The sequence below is a fragment of the Hipposideros armiger genome, unplaced genomic scaffold (assembly GCF_001890085.2).
Source record: "Hipposideros armiger isolate ML-2016 unplaced genomic scaffold, ASM189008v1 scaffold_101, whole genome shotgun sequence".
Taxonomy (NCBI): Eukaryota; Metazoa; Chordata; class Mammalia; order Chiroptera; family Hipposideridae; genus Hipposideros; species Hipposideros armiger.
In genome coordinates this window covers 3,709,195-3,730,310 of record NW_017731451.1, presented here as the reverse complement: position 1 = coordinate 3,730,310, position 21,116 = coordinate 3,709,195, and the positions used below count along the sequence as shown (strand labels likewise).

At 33.5% G+C, this 21,116-nt stretch overlaps 1 protein-coding gene across 1 annotated transcript in view; it reads left to right on the top strand.

Annotated features, from left to right (window-relative positions):
* Positions 1-21,116, top strand: part of CDC40 (cell division cycle 40) — a 46,756-nt gene that overhangs the window by 8,002 nt on the left and 17,638 nt on the right. Inside the window, exons 2-8 of the mRNA XM_019646338.1 lie at positions 2,487-2,573; positions 9,254-9,383; positions 15,078-15,161; positions 17,204-17,343; positions 18,459-18,555; positions 19,882-20,021; positions 20,851-20,925. Coding sequence (XP_019501883.1) covers positions 2,487-2,573; positions 9,254-9,383; positions 15,078-15,161; positions 17,204-17,343; positions 18,459-18,555; positions 19,882-20,021; positions 20,851-20,925 — 753 coding nt within the window. The remainder of the gene's footprint in view (positions 1-2,486; positions 2,574-9,253; positions 9,384-15,077; positions 15,162-17,203; positions 17,344-18,458; positions 18,556-19,881; positions 20,022-20,850; positions 20,926-21,116) is intronic.

Genomic DNA, 21,116 nt, shown 5'->3' with positions numbered 1-21,116 from the left:
CTCTTCTCTTCTTTATCATCAAATGTCTTGAAAGAATAAAAATTATTACTGTCTAGTTTTCCTAAATCCTTAGTTATACTTCTGTGCCTTGCAACTGACTTCCCGTACTTCACCCCACTTCCAAAATTGCCCTGGCAAAGGTTTTTGTGACATAATAGCCAAATTCAGTGATTTTTGGTCAGCCTGCATTCTATTTAATTTCTCTATGGATTTGACTTTTCTTCAGTTTAACAAATGTTTATTGAACATGTGCTGAGTGCCCTGCAATCTACTAGGCAGCAAAGATATGAAATGTAAGTAAAGGTCACATACAACAAATAATATAATATCCCAAGTGCTGTAAGGAGTTATGTAAAACATTCCTTAGGACTATGGATAAAAAAACAGTTTGCCTGAGGCAGGAGCGGGGAAGGTATCAGGGAAAATAAGATGACATATTATCAGATAATAAAGGGAAATGCATGAGGAACAAAGGCAGTAACTTGCCAGCAGAACAGAAAGCATGAAAGTGCTTGATAATTTTAAAAATCAGCAATTAGTCTGGCAAACTGGCAAAAGTGGAAAACAGAGTAAACCAGATAAGGAGGGATTATAATAGACCAGGCAAGATGTGATGACACCCTGAACTAGGATAGTGGTGGCTGGGATGTAGTGAAGGGAGGGTCAGAGTGGAGTTGCTGGAAAATTGTTCAGAGGTAGAATCAGTAAGACTCGGTGCCTGATTTGTTAGTGAGTGAAGTGGTGGAGTCATGGAGAATGATCTGTTTCGGACGTAGCAAGGAATGATACGGTTGAACTTCCATACAATAAAAATCAGTGGGCAGTTAGATGTATGGATCCAGAGACCAGAAGTGCGACTAAGGCCGCAGGAAAAATTTGGGGTGGAAATAGAAGTCATAAGATAAGGTAAAGATATGGACAATTTTGAAACTAGTTGGAACAGAAGTTTAAGGAAGTCATACCTGAAGGACTCTGTCTTTGAGAAATAGAGAAGTTAAGCTGCCTGCTTTGTAAAGTGTGTTTTAAAAGACGTAAAATTTTGGAACTGTGCCTCAGGTATTATTTTTCTTGTCAGCTTTCTGGTCTTTGGTCATTAGCTGGTCTAACTCTACCAGATCATTTGTCAATAGCATTGTTTCTTCTCCAACATCACTATCAGTGTCATGATATCCTCCAAGCTTTGCAAAATTTGCAATATTACTTTGCATTGTATTCACAGATGTATCCTACCATCAGCAAGAGGCCAATAGAATAAAGATGGTGATATGATAGAGAGTTCTAGCAGTTAAGGACACATTTGTGCATACAAAATCCAACTTGTGTAGCTTATATTTTAGCTATAGGGAGGGAGGTAGATAATAAATATGTATGTCAGATGATGATAAATATAATGGAGCTAATTAAAGGAAGGTAAGGAGAGAGTAGAAAAAAATGAGCAGAGACCTGAAAGAAGAGAGAACAGTTATGTGGATATTCAGGAAAAGAGCGTTCCAAGCAGAGGGAACAGTAAGTCCAGAGACCTGAGGCAGGATTGTCCTTTGGTGAATCCAGGAATAGCAAATGAGCCGGTGAGGCTGGAGTACAGTGAGCGCAGACACAGGGCTAGATGAAGACAGAAGAGGGGGAGGAGGGGCAGATCATGGAGGGTAAATTCTCAATCAGGTAGATTCAAATATCCTCATTTTATAACAGCAGTTTTGTGTTTCCAGCTTTACTGAAATATAATTCATAGATGATATGTAACTTCCTTATACATTTCAAAATATAACTTGAATGCTTTAATTTTAAATTAAAGATGTTTATAACACGTTACATATGGAAATTAAACCTGTATGAAAACATGTTTTTAGTAGGTAAATGCTCAGGCAGGACAATACAGGAAGACACAAATGCCCTGTAAAACTGCCCTAGGAAACAACAAGCTTTCTCAGAAGAACTGGTAATGAGTCTTGTGGGCCTTTGTTAGTGAAGAAGCTACTGGAAGGTGTAGAGCAAAGGAGCAACACGATCTGACGAATATTTTAAACATCACACTGGCTCCTGTTGTAGAGTGAGGCTGTAGAAGATTTGGGCCCTGTCACTTCCTTTTTCCTCAGCAGTCCCTAACCAGTGTCATCTGGGTATATATCTAATAAGGTTTGCTGAATAAAAAAAGAGTGCTTCTCCTGAATTAGGTCTTTTGAGTTAATAAAAAACAGGAGCTGGACTCTCTTAATTTAAGGCTTTGAGTAATGTTAATTTATTTAGAAATTTTTAATTTGTTTAGTTGGGATAAAGTCAGTATTTTGAAAGGAAAAAATTGTTATGCATTCTAACTGCTCTACCTATATACATTACTTTTCTTAGTCTTTGATTATTAGTTACTAATTATGGCATTAATGTAATAATCATAAAATTGGTGTTAAAATGGCTAGTGTGACTTAATGTAGTTTTAAAATAAAACAATTACTTATCAGATCTTTTATGTTCATTTGGTTTTCTTTTAGGAAGATTTGGAGACTGGAGTTCACCTTGACCCTGCTGTCAAAGAGGTTCAGTATAATCCTACCTATGAGACCATGTTTGCTCCTGAGGTGAGAAAACATACTATATTTAAGATTCTGTCTTTTGCTCAAGTATTTAAATTATATATAGGTAGGTAAACAGTGAATTTTTCAGTTTTCTCACAAAAGTATACTATTTAAAACTTTTAGAAAATATATCCTATTATATATCAACTGTATCTCAATTTAAAAAGAAAAACATATCCTTCTATTCTCCAAAAGTTTAAATAGTGTGTATGCTTTTGTGAGAACACTTTTAAAAATCCACTCATGTTTATCTACCAGTATACAACTATCTGATATCATGGAACTAGTTATTGAACATGGATATTCATTTGAAAAATGAAATCTCAAAATATCTGATTCTTAGATGTGAACTTAGTAGCATCTCCTCTCAGTATTGATGAGAGTATTACAAATTAACCATAAGGGAAAAAGAACTTGGTTTATTCACATCATCAATGCATAGTATATTATGAAACAGCTAGTTACAAATGCTGCTGTGCTAAACACTAAAAAGAGGTGCCATACTGACATTGATATAGTCACTGCTGGAAAGTAGTCACAGTGTTTACTGGCTGCTCTGAGTAAGACATCTTATGGATTCATTTTTCCACATGGTGGTAATGATAAATGGTGATGAAAGCATTAAAGAAGGAGAGGAATGAAAACACAAACAGCTAAAAAAACATGGATAGTGAAAATTGTCCATTTAGGAACGTTTGTAGAAAAGATTGAATTTCTAGATACTTTTGCCTTTAAAAAGCAAAAAGAATGTTTGATTGACAAAATAGAGATATCAGAAAATGGTCAACTATAAAACAAGAAAAAAGCCTTCAGTAGCAGGATCTTTAAGAAGCACTTTAAAGATGGAGGTGAAGCCAAATCTTACTGCATCTTAGTGGAAAAAGAGGTACTTTTTAATCTTTTCCATTTTTTTCATGTGTAGTCATTCGGGTTGTTTTGATAAAGCAGAGTCATAAAGCTGTTTCACATAATTTGAGTGCTTAGGTTTCTGTAGTCGCTTAAAATATGGCAATTGAAATGTGTAGCACAACTGACAATGTCAGTGCTATAGTATTTAGACAGTGCACTAGCTATTCTCTAGGTATAAGCAAAAATCTCTCATGCTCCAAAATGTGGTACATTTTAAGTTTTATTCCATTATTTTTTAAATCCTTCTATCCTGTCGAACTACAGGCAGCCCCATCCATATTCCTTGGCACCATTTTTGCCAGCACATTGAAGAGAGGTTATATGTTACTTATATGCTTTATGATTTTTTAAATGAAAAATACTTCAATAAAATAGGGCCACTGAACACAGAAAATGAGAAAATTTGGCAGTAATGTGGTGTATAACATTTGTATGTCAGTGTATATATCTTCTATAAAGCTTATTTTTCTTAAATTTTTAGATCCAGTGTATAACTAGTAATATTGCTATGTGATTACTTTTCAAAAATTCAAGAAAATTTAAAAGGTCAAGATTGTTTTGTGGTGCTATGACAAGGCAGTAGGCCTGTTCTGTTTATGGGATTATATTCTAGGCTTTTTTTCTCATGTTAGGGAGCCTCACATTAAATATATACATTAGTTTATGTTAGGAACACCTCTGTCCTTGTCAACAATTTTAATTAAAGAACAATGAAACTGAAAAGTGAAAAATTACAAGTTTTCCTGGTTGCCAAATTAATTGTCTGTGACATAACAGATTGTTAACTTTGAATTTTATGACTAGGGTCTCTATAATGGCAAAGTCTGGAAAGGTATTACCAGGAATTTTGCTAGATGAAATTCAACTTCCCATTTTTGAGAATCTATTGCTAGAAACAAGCTACTGTTTACTAGAGATGATATGCTAAGTATATTTTTCAAAAAGGAAGCAGACTATTTCTTCTAGTGCCTCTAAAGTACTATTTAGGTTTAAGGAGAGATTGCATCTGGTTGTAAAGATAAGAAAAAGTTCCATGACAGAAATAGTATTTAAAGTAAGCAACACAGTGCAGTTTAAGAACCTGAAATTTGAAGTTAGAGACCTCTTTTTAACTCTTGTGTGGCTTTGGATTATCTTAATTTTCTCACAGGTAAAATGGAGATAATTCCTACTTTACTGACTTATAAGGATAAATGAGATAATGTATGATATGCTTAGGAAACTCTGGCACAGAGTAAGTATTTAATAAACGATAGTCCTTAGTGTTACTTATATCACTATTATTGGCATTGATGGCTAGGAGGGCTTTTATGAAGAAAGATTCCAGGCAGAAGAGAACGCATGAGCCAACGCATTAAAGATCTAAAGAACAGGAATGTTTTAGTCATTATAAGTAGGGGAGAACAGGGCCATAAGACGAGAATGATAGTTTATAAAATACTCTGCAGGACTCTGGGGGCCAAGGTGAAGAGTTTGGTCTTGATTTAATAGATGATAAATAGATTTCTAAGGTTCTTTAATAGAGGAGTGGCATAATTAAAGTTGAATTTGGGGGGGAGGGGGGTTAATTTGGTAAAGGTTTGCATGATGGAAAAGAACAGGTATAGAAACTAATGAAATAAAACTACCATTGGGCGGCCGGATGGCTCAGTTGGTTACAGCACGTGCTCTTAACAATGTTGCCGGTTTGACTCCCACATGGGATGGTGGGTTGCGTGCCCCCCACCCCCTGCAACTAGATTGAAAGCAGCAACTGGACTTGGAGCTGAGCTTGTGCCCTCCACAACTAAGAATGAAGGACAACAACTTGACTTGGAGCTGATGGGTCCTGGAAAATCACAATGTTCCCCTTACCCAATTCCCCAACACTATTCCCTTTCCCAATTCCCCAATAAAATCTTTAATTTAAAAAAAAAAACCCCTACCATTTATTACTATATGCCAGATACCATACTGAGGGATTTATATATTTGCATACCTTATCTTCTTTAGTCTTCATTACAACCCTATAAAACTTATCCTTATGTTTCCACCAAGTCTCAGAATATACGACCAGCAAGTGACATTCCGCATATTTGCAGAGTCCAAATCACTTAACAATTGCTCCGTAACTGGAAAACCAGTTTGAAGGCCATTGTGGGATTCTCAGGGTACACCCCTATGCCTTTGACTCTGCTAGTTCAGTAAATTAACTGAATTGGCTATTTTATTTTATAAAATACTGTTTCTCTTTCCCAACCATGGACTTTTCATAAATGGTCTTCCTAGTTATCCAGATGAGCTTTCTCAAATTTATAGATAAAACTTAAAGACAGTAGCCATTGTTTTAGTCTAATCATTTTCTTCATTTCACTCAATCCTTTTTGTATCTACTTAGAGAAAAGTATATTTATTAGCTTCTCTAGACTTACATAAAACCCATAAGCTTCAGAGAGATTTTTCAGACTTAAAATAATAATACTTTTAGGAATAGAAAAAAATGTAAAAGTTAATAGGGAAAAATGCCAGTAACTGTTAAAAATCTGGCTGTGTGGGCTCCTATAAACATTAGAACGAACTTTAAAAATCATATGGCTCAGCTCTTTTATAGATGAGGGAACTAAGGCCCAAGGTTACAGAACCAGCCCTAATAAAATAGTCTTATACTAATAATATTTAAATTGTGCTTATGTCTTACAAGATTGAGGTATTCCACCAGTAAAATTGCATTGTGGTGATCTTTTCTAAATTTGTAGAAAACAGTTAATCAACAGACTCTCCTCACCTTAAAATTTGTTTATGAATGTTTTAAATATTGATGACTGCAGTAAATATTAATGAAAACCTTACCAACAATCTTAAGTATGATGATTAGTTTTAAAAATAAAACTTGTGTTTTATTTTTCTATGTGAACTTATGATTATGATTTCACATACTAGACAGTTTTTACTAGTATATATTTTCTTAATTCCTGTAATGTTATGATATACTGCTAAGACATTGATACTCAAGTACTCTACCTACTGAAGACTTTAGAGAATCACTGCCTTATAATATGCAGATCTCTTAGATTTATCAACCAGTGCCTTCACAAGTTTAAAATGCTTTTCTCCCAACTCTAAATAAATCATTACTTCACTCAGGTGAAAGATTTAAAGATACTTACCTCTCCCAGGAAAATCATACATTCTTTTGGGAATAATGATTTGAATTAATACTTAAATGTGTATATTTTTATATGGAAGATTACGATTGTAATTGACTTTGGTGTACTTTAATATTGTCTTAGCTAAAAACTGTTAAATACTCATACCTAATTAACTTGAATGTGTATTTTTTTAATCACTTAAATACAAATTTATGCTTAAACTTAGTTAACTACCAGAAGTTGAAAAGAGTATTTGGAAATTACTTTTGTGTGTTTTTTATATGCTTTGTTTTGTTTTTAATGGTTAACCCAGAATTAAAAGAGGTGCACATTCACAGAGACCAGAAACATCTAGGAGACATTTTTTGAGCAATTGGGAAGAGCTGAGTCCTACTAAATCACGTTCTCTGCCTTTGTCTGTTGACTTAAGGTCAGCTTCGCTAGCTGCCAGTAAGCAGGCAGCTAAGGTGAGCCAGACACACAGATGGATCCTCCCCCGGGCAGCTTCCTATATCATTAGAAGATATTTTTGTTGTCTTAGCTTAAATAGCTATAAAACATAAGCATGTTTAAATTTTTAGACTGAGTTAGAAATAGCACCACGTATGAGATATACTTAACTGTAATATATGTATCTGTATTTATACAAAAATCAAAGTTCTTTAACACTGAGAATTTTTCTTTAACAGATGGAGCCAGTTTGATAGTCATGGCCTTTTGAAGAATTTTTCTCTTTTTGTAAAATCTTAATAAAATAAGGTTTTATTTTATAATGGAGACTGTGTTTTTCTTTTTTCAATTGGAAATTAAAAGCACAATTGATCATTTATGAGATGTGATAGGAGTAATGAAAACAATGGGGATTTTTATCATTTTAGATCCCCCCCCCGAAATAATCATATGCTGCTTTGCAGATGATAGCTGACTATAGCAGGCAGAGCATCTAGGAAACTTTTACATCATTTTATTATCTTTAATTTTATAGATCTTTCTTGTTTTGTAATAAATTTGATAACTGAAAAAGTTAACTGTAAATTCCATCATTCAGCAAACTCGATTTTTTTCCCTTTGTTTCCACCCATCAGCAAAGGAAGAACTAATATGGGCTGCAAGGTCTTGTACTACCCTTTATTATAATTTAGAATAAATAGTAACAAAAGCCTTATATATGTCAGATATTTTAAGATTGAACCATTTAAAACATAGAAATGGAAGCTGTCAATAAAAAGAAATATTGTAATTTATTTTCTTCTAAAGCAGAAGAAATTTTAAGGCAAGTCTAACATAATTTAAATTCAGATTTTAGTGCATAATGTTGATATTTAGAGATGGCAACATTCTGGTTAAGAGAAGATCAATAATTTATATTTAGGCTCTGGAAATGTATCATAGAAAAGATGGTTTCTAATGGTAGTGACCTAAGATGTTCTAATGTCAAAATATTTCATCATGACAGTAGACCTTCCAGAGTTCAAATAAAAATATCCTGTCTGATTCCACCATTTCCAAAGGGAGAAATTCTTTTTTTTATTTTAAAACAAAAGAGAAAGGAGTTGGATTTGCCCAATATATACCTTTTATAATAACATTAAGTTAATAGCACTTAACATAATACATTCTGGGTGTTTTTTACCCAATTTTTTAAATAGAGTCTATGATTGTATGTTTAAGGAATATTATGATGTAATAGAATACTAGATTAGGATTTATTCTAGCCTTGATTCTACAAGTTAATAAAACTATTGATTCTAAAGCAGGTAAAATACCTCATCTTCGGCTTTTTTCTTCATTTCTAACATGAGAAAGAAAATAAATATCTCTCTAACTTTCCAAGATTTTTGTACAAAGTAAATAACATTTGGAAAGCCATTCTGGAAACTCAAAGAATAATAAACAAATAGATAATAATGGTGCTATTTTCTGTAAGACTGACTTACATAGTGTGACATTTCAGAGTGGAGAAACTTTATAATGTCTTTTCCTAGGGACTTTTTCAAGCATTTTACTTTTATTGTCTATTTTACCATCTTCTGCCCCTAATAGGATTGTGATTAATCTTTTCTTCAATAGTGCTTTCTATTATATATGCCAGGCACTATTGTAAGTATTGAGGATTCTAAGTCTCCACCTTTGAAGAACTCATAATCTAGTAGAGGGAAAATATGTATTTTTTTATTACATCATGGTACCATTATCAATATAAAAGTCGCCCAAAATTTCCAAATCATGGTTTAGACAAAACTATAGTAAGTCTCAATTATCTAGAACAACACTGCCAAATAGATCTTCCTGTGATGATGGCAGTGTAGTATGACCTTACGTGGCTATTGAGCTCTTGGATTGTGGCTAATGTGACTGAAGAACTGAATATTTAGATTAATTTAAATTTAAATAGCCACCTATAGACTTGGATAAGCTAGGTTCCCCTCCTCTGTCCTAGGGGCTGACAAGCTGTCCTAATCAGCCATAGCCCAATTGTACTGAACTAAGTGAGGTGAGCATGTTCCCAAATTGGTTAATTGGCCCTGATGATTTAGAGTTGAAAATACATTGTATGTTGTATATTATTCTAGTAATTTTTGCCTTACACGCTCAGAATTTAAGTTTTTCCTTTTTTCCCCCCTTTTTTTTCTTGTAACACTACAGTTTGGACCAGAAAATCCCTTTAGGACACAGCAAATGGCTGCCCCTAGAAATATGCTTTCTGGATATGCTGAACCAGCTCATATCAATGATTTTATGTTTGAACAGCAAAGAAGAACTTTTGCCACATATGGTAAGATGATTAGACTTAACAATTTCAGGTTTGACTTTATTAGGTGTTGTGTGTATGTGAGATAAGCTATTTTATCTTCCATCTTTTAAACTTTATTAATCTGGATTCTTTCAAAAAGGGTAGTGCATTTTCTTACACATCTATATGTGTAAGAAATATAGATATTACACATCTATAAATATTTATATTAGGGGGAAGGTAAACTAATATTTTTAGCTGTCATTCTAAATCTATGATTTCTGAGTATTAAAAATATTCTGTGGTTTTAAAAACAGAATATTCTCTCTGTTGTACTTGATAATGAACAGTTATTGAATATCTATTATATGTAGATTGCCATTGAAGTTAGTAAATAACAGGATAGATTAAGAGGTTGCATTATCTTATACGCTTGTTCACCTTACTCTGTTTCTCAGGTCTTACCACTGAAAAATATTCTTTTGATCAATGAGGGACATCAGGAAATAGAATGGCCACAAATTTATTGTGTAAAATAATTTCGTCCTATCAATGGCAAGACATAAGAAAATATGTACGCAAGGCTGGGAATTAATCTCTAAAAGAAAATGGTCTTTATAATGTCTTTGTTGAGAGTTCCACAGATCATAGGTCCTTGTCACTTATATCAGATTTGTCCATGTTTGGTAGTGCCTTTCCTTTCTTTTCCTACAATCCACATCTGTAGGCTGACAGACACACACTGATCACCTTCTGCTTTAGAGTTTTTTGGTAGGGGTGGGTGAGCAAAGTAAATGAGAATGGTTTTAATGCCTGTTGTGGTAGTCATCTTCTTTATGAATTCATTACTTGTACTGATGTTTCTTTTCCAAAAGAATAATTGAAAAAGAAAACTGAATTTTTTTACAGTAGATTTAATAATCACATTTTAGACATCAGCAACATTGTCTCTTTTTTTAAATTTTTTTTGCAGTTAAAATTCTAATACCTCCTCCTTTTATTTCTTATGCTAGAATTTTCTTTTAAAGATCTAAGCAAATTTTTCTCCTATCTACCATTAACTTCCATTATTATAAGATAGGACTAAAAACAATATTATATTTTCAATGATGCTTTTAATAAGTTATTTTCATTAAAAAGTCATATAAACAAATTTTAAACATTTAGGAACGAGAAGAAAATGTTTACTTCTAATGACACTATACTAAAATGTCTACTCTCAGCATTGTGGTCTTTATCCCTCCAGGTCTTTTTTCATATTCATTTCTTTACAGAGCTATAATCTTTCTAAATTGAAAATTTTGCATCTCACTTTTTTTTTTTTTTAAGCTGAGCCATTCTGCCACCTGTTGGCAGCTTAGCTGCAGCTCAGCTTGGGCTGGGCATCAAACCACTGTTGCTCAAAGCTCGCACTCTTCAGCAAGCTCTTAACCAACTGAGCCACTTGGCCAAGCCTCGCATCTCACTTTTTTATTCAATATTTTATCGTAAGCATTTTTCAGTATTTATAGTCTCAAAGCTTAACAGTTTTAAGAGCTATGTAATAGCCATTGATTGGTTCTATCATAATTTACATTATTATTCTAATGTTGGAAGGTTACTTTTTTTGGTAATGTTTAGTGAGTGATGCAGATGGACTTACTGTAAATTACTTTAGAAGCTTAATTATTTATCACAGTATATTCTGAGAAACTAGTTATAAAATGATTGTCATTTATTAGATCATATCTCACTATGGCAAGGTTATAATTGTGTGTGAAATGTCACAACTAACACTACCTCTAAAATCACCTAGAAGACTTCAGTGAAATAAGATGGTTATAATGCATTGTACCCATCACTTGTATAAGGGATCCCATGTAAGTATATATGGAGCACATAAACATCAGTCAACTCTATTGCATCATGAATTTATTATATTTTAACATAATAAAACAGATTTAAAGAGTTTGCTTGTTTTCTTAGACTTTAGAAGAACCTTAATCAATACTTTAGATAGCTTAGGTCTCCTTTAAAACAAAAGGGGGAAAAGTCCAAGTAAGCTTATACTGATACCTACTTTCCTTCTTAAATTACCCTATGGAAAAGAATAAGCATTTAAAATTATTCAGTTGGCTTTAGACCTGGGTTCAGAAATTGACTTATTATTAATAACTGGTGTTTTTTGCCTCTCCCATTAGGAGGGGGTGGGTTAGGACACAAATTGAAAGTTTTTTGTGAATTAAAGACAAAAAATATGAGTGTCAGGCTATACTGTATTATGCAACCTGAATAGAGGGAGTGGCCAGCTGCACACTAATAAAATTGTGGTCTGTCTCCCTTATAATAATCTTAGAACAGAGAGCAATTTGTTTGAACTTAAATTAATAAACTAGTTAATCAACCTCAGGTTTAGTAGTCTCCCTTTTTTTTTTTTTTACCCCCAAGCATTAAGCAGGTTAATTTAAAAGTCTTATAATTTTCTCATAGAAAGTTCTTTTCTAACTTCAGATAGTGATTCCGTTCAGATAATCTCTCACTCAGATACATGGGATGTAAGACTATGAGAACTTTCTGTTACCTTCCCTCATTTGCAAAGTACCGGGGAGCAAACCCTCAGTCTTGTACTAGTGTTATGTGTGAGACATAAAGGAGATGTACATGAATTCAGGTTCCCTAAGTCTCATACCTGTATTTACCACTCTATAACTCTGCTGGGAAAGAGAACAAACATTAATCCTACTTCCCCCCCCCCCCATTTTTAAATAGTTGCAGCAATATTATAATCTAAGTGTATTATTTCTGGAAGATTTATATTGCAGACTACATTTAGTTTATCACAACCCACTTGTATGTAGACTCCTTATCGGTGAAGACGGTCTGTCTCATTTGCTGTATTGTCCCATTTTATTATACAGTTTTGCTTTTAGCTCCCATTGGTGGTATTTCTCTTGACTTCTCCGTCTCTCGGTGGTTTATGTGAATCCTTTTGTCCTGTTTTCCTCCCTTTCCCTCTTAGGTTCCTGGCCTGCTTGCTCCCTTGCTGATCTTACTTGGGGCTTCTCAGTGAGATTTCTTCCTTTGCTCTCCTTTCACCCAGAATTTTCTCTACACCAGTCTATGGAATAAAATTTAAAATAAATATCTTTAGTTTCACTATAGTTCCTGTAACTTAGCTTTAACTTCAATATTAGAAGCTCTTTATTAACCTTTTTAAACGATTTTTTAAAATACTATGAATCTAGATGTCATGATTTATGTGAAAATTCCTTGTATCATTTAGATTTCAAGTTGGTTCCAGTTTTCACTGTTAAAAATGTGATGATGTATATATTAAACTTCAGTAAAATGCTTTTTTTAATGTGCTGAATATCTGTGCATAAAACTTTGAGTGCTTTTCATTATTTTCTTAAGATGAACTCCCAGAAGTAGGTCTAAGAATATAAAAGTTTTTAAAGCTTTTGTTATGTATTGTGAAATGGCTTTCCAAAAGAATTCTCCCAACTTATACTGCCACCACCATGTATGGAAGTCCTGTTTCTCCTTACCCAAGATCCATGATTGTTTTTTCCTGTATATCTTAAACAAAATATTATTTATCCTTGTTTAAATTTTATTCTTTTGGACTACTAGTGAGTTTGAAGTTTTTCCATACATAGGCATACCTCATTTATTGCGCTTTGCTTTATTGCACTTCACAAATTTTGCATTTTTTACAAATTAGAGGCACGACCCTTCATCAGCAAAAAGATTACAACTCACTTTATTTTGGTGGTCCAGAACGGAACCCATAGTATCTTTGAGGTATGCCTGTATTTGTAACCATTCTTTTGCAAATTGTTTATAATCTCTTCTGATTTACCTATTTGGATATTAGTATTAATAATCTTAAGGATAAATAATAAAATTGGTAGCCATTTCAAATAGGACTACAAATGAAGAAAGTAGACATTAAATCCATTAAAAAGATAAAATGGAAAATAAGCTTCAGAAAGATAGATGAGAATATTTCAGAACTAAAATACAGATATATTCATTTATTTGATACATAGTACAGTAGAAAACAGATTGGACTGAAGTTCTGTAGTGTTAGAGGTACATCTTATTCTGTCACTGGCTGAATTCTAGTAGGACACATAGCTAAATATTTTAACTTCTCTTATTCGTAAAGGGAAATAATATTATGCTAGTTACCTATGGTAGGAGGCAGTGGTGGTAATGGTGATAGTACCAGTAAAGATTTTACCACAGAGGATGTGGAAAAGGAGATGAGAAGTTCCTCTCCTCAGAAACAAGACTATGGCTGGATGAGTTTGGCGATTGGTGCTTACACAGTAAATAGGAAGGGCCAGGGATCTCCCTTCTCTCTCTGCCTCCTACTCCATCCTCCAAATATATAATGCAATGCTGTTTATATAGACATAAATCTCCTTCAAGATAGATATACTAGATACGTTATGGCTGAGATGGAGATTTTTTAACTTATGGTATGTTGTCTAAATTCTATATGAGCTTTTATATAGTCTCATTTTAAAAAAACATCATTTACAGAACACTATTCTGTACATCAAAGAGATGAAAGATAAAATAACTCATGGGGTTTGAACCTATAACTTCAGAGATTCTATTCCAAAGCTGCTTTTCTGCTGTCAAGCTGTTTCCTCTGGCTAAGAACATATTTTAAATATTGAAAAGAACTATATGCAAATAAGCTAATAGCCAGGTGGTTGGTTCTATTCTAAGCATATCATGAGAGTGAGTTGGGCACCTACACCCTTAGCTTGTTTCAAAAGTATGTTTGATGACAAATTGTTTTCTGTTTCCCTGAATAAGTTCCTTTTAATCTTAGATGGAAAATTAAACTGTTAACTGTATCCACTAAGATGTGCCCTTAAAAAAGAAAATAGGTTCATACTTTTATGTATTCCATGATTGTTGATGTGGGTTGTAGGCCATACACTGATTAATGATATAGTCCTTTTTTATGAATATGCTAGATTATTATTAAAACTGATTTTTACAAACATTTATCATGCTAGCACCCACACTTGAGAAAAAACTGATTTAATACAGACTTTTTTTCCTTAAGTTCCCATAGACCACTAGAGACCACATTTATGTGTAACTGCATACTCATGTTGAAAGAATATATTTATATGCTTGTAGATATCCCTATTTACTTCTATTATGACAGAAATATAAGTAATGATTTATGAAGTAGAAATATGTTATTTTAAAACTGGAAGGACAGACTGTCTTTACTGGGAATGGGATTTTCAAAATAACAGCTAGATATTATGTGATTCTTCTTACTTTTTTTTATTATTTAATGGTTTATATAATTTGATAAACTAAGCCATGTATTATTTGTCACCAAAAAGAAAAAGAGTTTCTAAACTTCTGAATGTATGGTATATGTGTATTTTTAAGGTCTTACAAAATTTAAGACAGCCATGTGCTATCTTGGCCAGAGGGCTTTTAGTACTATAATGTCAGTATGCTGAAGTTATTAGCATACTTCCTATTCTCCCATTGGTGTAACCTGAGATTTGGGTCAATTGTTCTAAATAGAAACATAGCTCAGGAAAGAAGGATTGGTCCTAAATTAGAGACCATTTTCGACATCTGGGGATTAAAGGAGTATGTTTGTATAGAATTAAAATGAATTGTAAATTAAAGGAGTATGTTTGTAATTGGCAAAATTACAATTGTAAATGGCAAAAATGGAGTCAATAATTTGTACTCCTTTCCTTTCAGGTTATGCATTGGACCCTTCATTAGATACTCATCAAGTAGCTACTAAGTATATTGGTTCTGTTGAAGAAGCTGAAAAAAATCAAGGTAATTTATTTGAAATGACATATGTACCTATAATTACTATCTTGAAAAGTGACTTTAGACAATAGGGAAATACTAGCATTTTATTTCACTCTTGTTTTTGTTTTTTTTAAGTTGAGACAGTGGTGATTATTTGTTTGTTTATTTATTTGAGTTATTATAAAAGTTTATTTGAGCCAAAACTGACAGTGTGCCAGGGAGCAAGATCTCAAATGCTCTCAATAGTGATACAGTTTAGAACAGTATAGTTTAGAACTATGGTTCTAAAAGCAAGATTACAGCTTGCCTTTTGCCACTTATTATGTGTGCAGCCTTGTAGGGAAGATAGTTGTACCTGTTTTGGGGAGTTGTTATGAGTATTTGGCACTGTGCCAACCCTGTAGAAATCATTCAATAAATTAGAATTAATGTATAGCTATTTTTAGCAATTTATTTCTCAACGCTAATATAAAGCTACATTTTAACAGCAGAAAAAATTTTATTGTGCATGTCTGTGGAAATTGTCTTTGAATGGTTGCTTCGAAGGCTGAGTTTTGAATATGTGTTTCAAAATATACCAGTATGTTTGTGTTCATACTCATTTTGTGTTTATTGTTAGGCAGAGTATCATATCTAAATGTTAACTTGTCACAAAGCTCATCGGCCCATTGGAATCTTATCCATAAAATGCTCATTAAAAGAAGTTTGTACAGGGATGCTTAGTAGCTACAGACCCTATCTGATCAAGCTGCCCTCGGTGTATAAGATAGATCATTGTTAAAATAGAATTTTAACAAGCTTTTGTTATAACACACAACCTAAAGGAAACTGATTTGAGTTAACATAGGTAAGCTTTTTTTCTTTAAGTTGTACCTCTACAAGCCACACATTTATGTAGCTAGATTCTCAGTTAACAACTAAATTCCGACCATGACTCCCATAAACCTTTCTTATTCCAATTTAATGATTATACAGTATGCCACCTTCTACTGAGCAAATCCAAATCTCAACCAGAAACATCCTCTTTCTTCTTTTCCTTCTTACTGTTAAGATATATATTAGAGGTCAAGTTGAGATTGCAATCGCTTAGAAGAAATACCAGATGTTTGTGAAACTTTATTAAATTTATGTTGTTGCATTACAACTAAATCAAAGATAAGTTATTAATTACTTAATGTAATTTAATCTAATCGAGGTGTGGTTTTTTTTTTTTTTAAAGATTTTATTGGGGAATTGGGGGAGGAGAACAGTGTTGGGAAATCAGGGAAGGGGAACAGACAAGTTGCTGTCCTTTTGTTCTTCAGCCTAGTTGTGGAGGACATCGCTTCACTGGCCCATGTTGGCATTATCATTGCGCTCTTCCCGGGTGAGGCAGTCGCTCGCCGGCCATTGGACGGCCGTTCATGGTGGCTCATTGCAGCTCACGAAAGCGCACGCCCGCTGCCAGCCAGCCCCACTGCAGCCTACGCCATTGCCAGCGACTCACAGCAGCCCTACTCCAGGCCGAGCTGTTGTTCACCATCTTAGCTGTAGAGGGCGCAGCATCACTGGCCTTCATGTGGGATCCAAACCGTAGCCCTGCTGCTCAGAGCTGGCGTCCCAAGCCAACTCCTAACCAACACTCCACTCGGCCGGTCCTCTAATTCAGTTTTTAAATGATAAATTTGTTTATTCTTGCTTTCAAAGATAGCTTTATCATTATTTAGCAATATTAAATTGCTACATTTCTTTCAAAAAGTGGTAAAATCTACTGATAAAGGTCTATGATTCATTAAAAGGATTGTGTACTATTACAGGATTACATAGCTGGGTATTTTCTTCACATATAGTAGAATTTCCAAAATACAACATCGGTAGAAAACTTCTTTGCCTAGAAGGTTGAATCCCTTTTTGTATAATATGAGTTGTATTGGTCATAGTCATACAGATTTTATTTTGTATTTTTAAATCTTTAGTCACATGAACAATCACCTTTTTAAGCCATGTAAAGTACAATTATATATATGCAGCTATTTCTTTAGAAAAAAATCCATATTTGTGTTGTCTATTTTTTTTTTTTAATGTAGGTTTAACTGTGTTTGAAACTGGTCAGAAGAAAATAGAAAAGAGGAAAAAGTTCAAAGAAAATGATGCATCTAATATTGATGGTTTCTTGGGACCTTGGGCAAAATATGTTGATGAAAAAGATGTAGCCAAACCTTCAGAAGTAAGCTTTGATGTCTTTCATTGTCAATTCAGGTGTATGCTATATCTTTATGAAGGATATCTATATTAATAAACTTGAGATTTCTTTAGAGAACCAAATGACTCATCAAAAATTTTGCTGCCTTGATTAATTGAGAAAATAGTTTCTTTGCTTTTCTTTGGACTATTTTTACTTATATTTGTTTCTGATTTATTTTCTTCCATACTTTCTTATTACAATTCAATATTAAACAATTTTTATAAAAATCACCTTGATAATGCTATTAGGCTGCCATGGTAGCTGCCAGATATTCATATAATAACTAAAGAATCAGCCTTTCTATGATTGTAGAAATGATGTGGGTTTTATTTATTTATTTATTTTTTTATTTTTTTATTTAAAACTTTTAGAGTAATATATCTATATTGGCTTTTTTTTTAAATTATACTATGAAGTTTATAAAGTAAAACTACCCTGTTCCCTCCCACATCCTAATCTTACTGTCTCTATGAGCCAATCATTGTGCTAGATCTTAGGGATACAGTAATGGACAAGATCAAAAGAATTCTATCCTCATGAAGCTTATATTCTAGCTGTATCTTATATCCATATATGTCAGTAATATACATATGCTGTTATTTATTTATTTTAGACATCATCTGTTGACTTCTTCGTTATTACAAAGATTTTCTACTATCCTACCTCTCTTCCAACTGCTCCTTCTATAAAAGTTGTGTCACAAATCTATTGTCATTGCTTATATCCTTATGACTCTGTAAAGACTATTTACTGAAGAACAACATTGTGTACTGAAACTCAGTTTCCTTCTGGTACTAGATTTTCCAATTGCCTTGTCCCTTCACTTGTGTAATTAGCGTAATATGTTTAATATATTTCTAGGTGTTCCAGAAGGATGGGTTTTATATAAAAGGAGTTTAAAAGTATTAACTAGTATCCATTATGTGTTTATTGTTATTTTGTAATCTGTTGAATTGTTGAGAATGTTGCCCTGGGAGACATACTTGAAGCTATTGCTTCACCAAAAAGTGGACTTCATTATAAAGTATTTATGATCAACTTGGCCATGATGGGGTTCTAGAACATGCATTTTAAAGTTCACTCCTTATTTTCCTTAGGAAGAACAAAAAGAATTAGATGAAATCACAGCAAAGAGGCAGAAAAAAGGCAAACAGGAAGAAGAGAAACCTGGGGAGGAAAAGACAATCTTACATGGTAATGTATTTTTATGATTCTTCATCTTTATGATAAACTTATAGATATTTACTCTGGTCTCTGTTCATATAATATCAATTGTCCTTATTAATCAGCTGCTACAATTCATTATATTAAGAATTATATTGGACAGTTTGTATCCCAAAGAAATTACAACAAACTCTTTTATGTTCTAGTAATGAAGAGAAAAATCGCATGATTAATAATAGCCACAGATAATTTTTTTAGTGTTGATGAATTTTTAAAAAATGATAAAAAAGAAACCTGAGTGTTCGACATGCTCTTTCCTAAGACACAGTTGACTCTTTTTGGTGTGTCAGTACTACCCCAGTCATTTTAACCTTTTGTTTTTAACCCAAATCAAATATTCTCCAGTTTTCCTCATAATTACTAGATTATACTTTAAAAGAATAAACTTTGTTTTCCTTTTGAATAAATTGGACATTGAGACTCTCATGTTTATTTTGATTTGTGGAAGGAAATGCATATATACCAAAATAAATTCTAAATATTCTAGAGTATACATGGTTCATTAATAATTAGTTATGTTTAGGAAATTATGTAGTGGTTATCTGAAACTATAAAGAATAATTCAGCACTGATAGTATTGATTATTCTAATATTATATCACATATCAAATATTTAGGTTTAATGAAGCCATGCTTGGTTTCTCAAGCTCCAGTTCTGTCTCCAAGGAGTCCATTTAGTACTGTGGTGTTTGCAGCCATAATAACAATAAACAGCCAACATTTATTTAGTACTTACGCTATGCCAGGCTTGCTACTACATGCTTTATATACACTATGTCACTTAGTTCCCACAAGTGACTTGATTGTAAAATCAGTAGGAAGGACAATGGAAAAGGAACCCAGAGGGGCATAAAAGAGGAAAGCAGGGTAGGAGAATAGCTGCTATTTTTTGTTTTGTTATAACTCCCTTCTTATCCTGTTTTGCTTCTGATTCTTTGCCAGTGACTTACAAGGCCCAAGTATTTCTTTTTCTTACCTTGCTGTAATTATACTGCAGTAAAGTCTTTTATAATCAGTAAAATCTGTAACTGTGTTAAAGAAGTATAGATCTTACTTAGAGGTCTAATATTCTCTGGGTATTTAGGAATTGAAAAACACTACCTCTGATTGTAAACAATAGCAATGATTTCAGGCAGCTAAATTTTAGCCCATCTTGGTCTTAGCATCAGAGTGTTATTACTGAAACATTAATATGGCGTAATACCTCTTGAATAAATGTTTGTTGTCATTTAAGGATATAAATTTCATGTCTATGGCTTGTATTTGTTCATTGCTTTTCTTTGCCTTCTTGTTTCAGTTAAAGAAATGTATGACTATCAAGGCAGGTCCTATCTGCACATACCTCAGGATGTTGGTGTTAACCTGCGGTCATCTGTGCCACCTGAGAAATGTTATCTTCCCAAAAAACAAATTCATGTGTGGTCTGGACACACAAAGGTAAGCAAACTCACTTTTTTTGTTTCTTGTGAAGTATTATAATGAAACCAACATAAAGTTCCAACTATTGATGTGGAACATTCCCTATTTCGGGTAAAAGTGTAGGAAATTCAAGATAAAGCAGAGAAGTCAAACTGAAGATAAACCTGAGTTAGGCTTTGGAGGTCCCCACACATATTAGTCACAAGTGATGACTCGGTCTTCAAGGCCATCTGGATTGGCCTTGTCATAAGAATTTATGATTTGGTGTCCTATCCCCTTATGGCAGCCCTGGCCTTGCCCTTCAAGTTCCTGCCACAACCTGCTTCCTCGTGGGCACCAAGTCAGTGAGTGATAGGCTTGTCCTGGCACCAGCGCTTCAATAATTTTGCCTTATCCCGTGAGGTTATCACCCTTCAAAGATTAGATGTTCCCTAGTTTATAAACTATGATAGTATTTAAACTAATGCAGAGACAAGGTATTGAGAACTTTTGATGTTGCTAATCTTTGTCATCTGCAGTATTCCAACCGACAATGTATAGATAGCTGTTAGCAAAGAGCAAAGGGACTGAGTGAAAGAAGGGAGAGGAATGGGGTGTTAGCAGCCTGATTGACTAAGGATTTCCTTGGGTGAGGAAGTCAATAGTAAAGGTTAAAAAATCTTCAGAAGCTTTGTGTCAATGGGGCTGCTCTTGGAATACTAATGAAGATTATTATGAAGAGGCATGAATTTTGGAATGAAGAAAAATAGTAAATTAGGTTGCTTAAAATTATACTGTCCTTTCCTTATGTTTTATTTTAACTGGTTTTAGAATGCTTCTGATTGATAACTCTAATACCTTTCTATAGGGCGTCAGTGCAGTCAGATTGTTTCCTCTCTCTGGCCATTTATTGCTGTCTTGTTCCATGGACTGTAAAATTAAGGTGAGTTTTCAGTAACAGAATAGGAGTGCTGCAAAGCTAGTGCTTTGGTTAAATCTATTTGGTTAATTATAAATAAATTTGGGTTTGTTAGGTAATTAGAGGCTAATAGTTTTCTCTTAGGCCCTGTGAATGCAGCAATTTATGAACTGCTTCCAAACATGTTGATTCAAATATGGCTCTGTGGTCCAGTT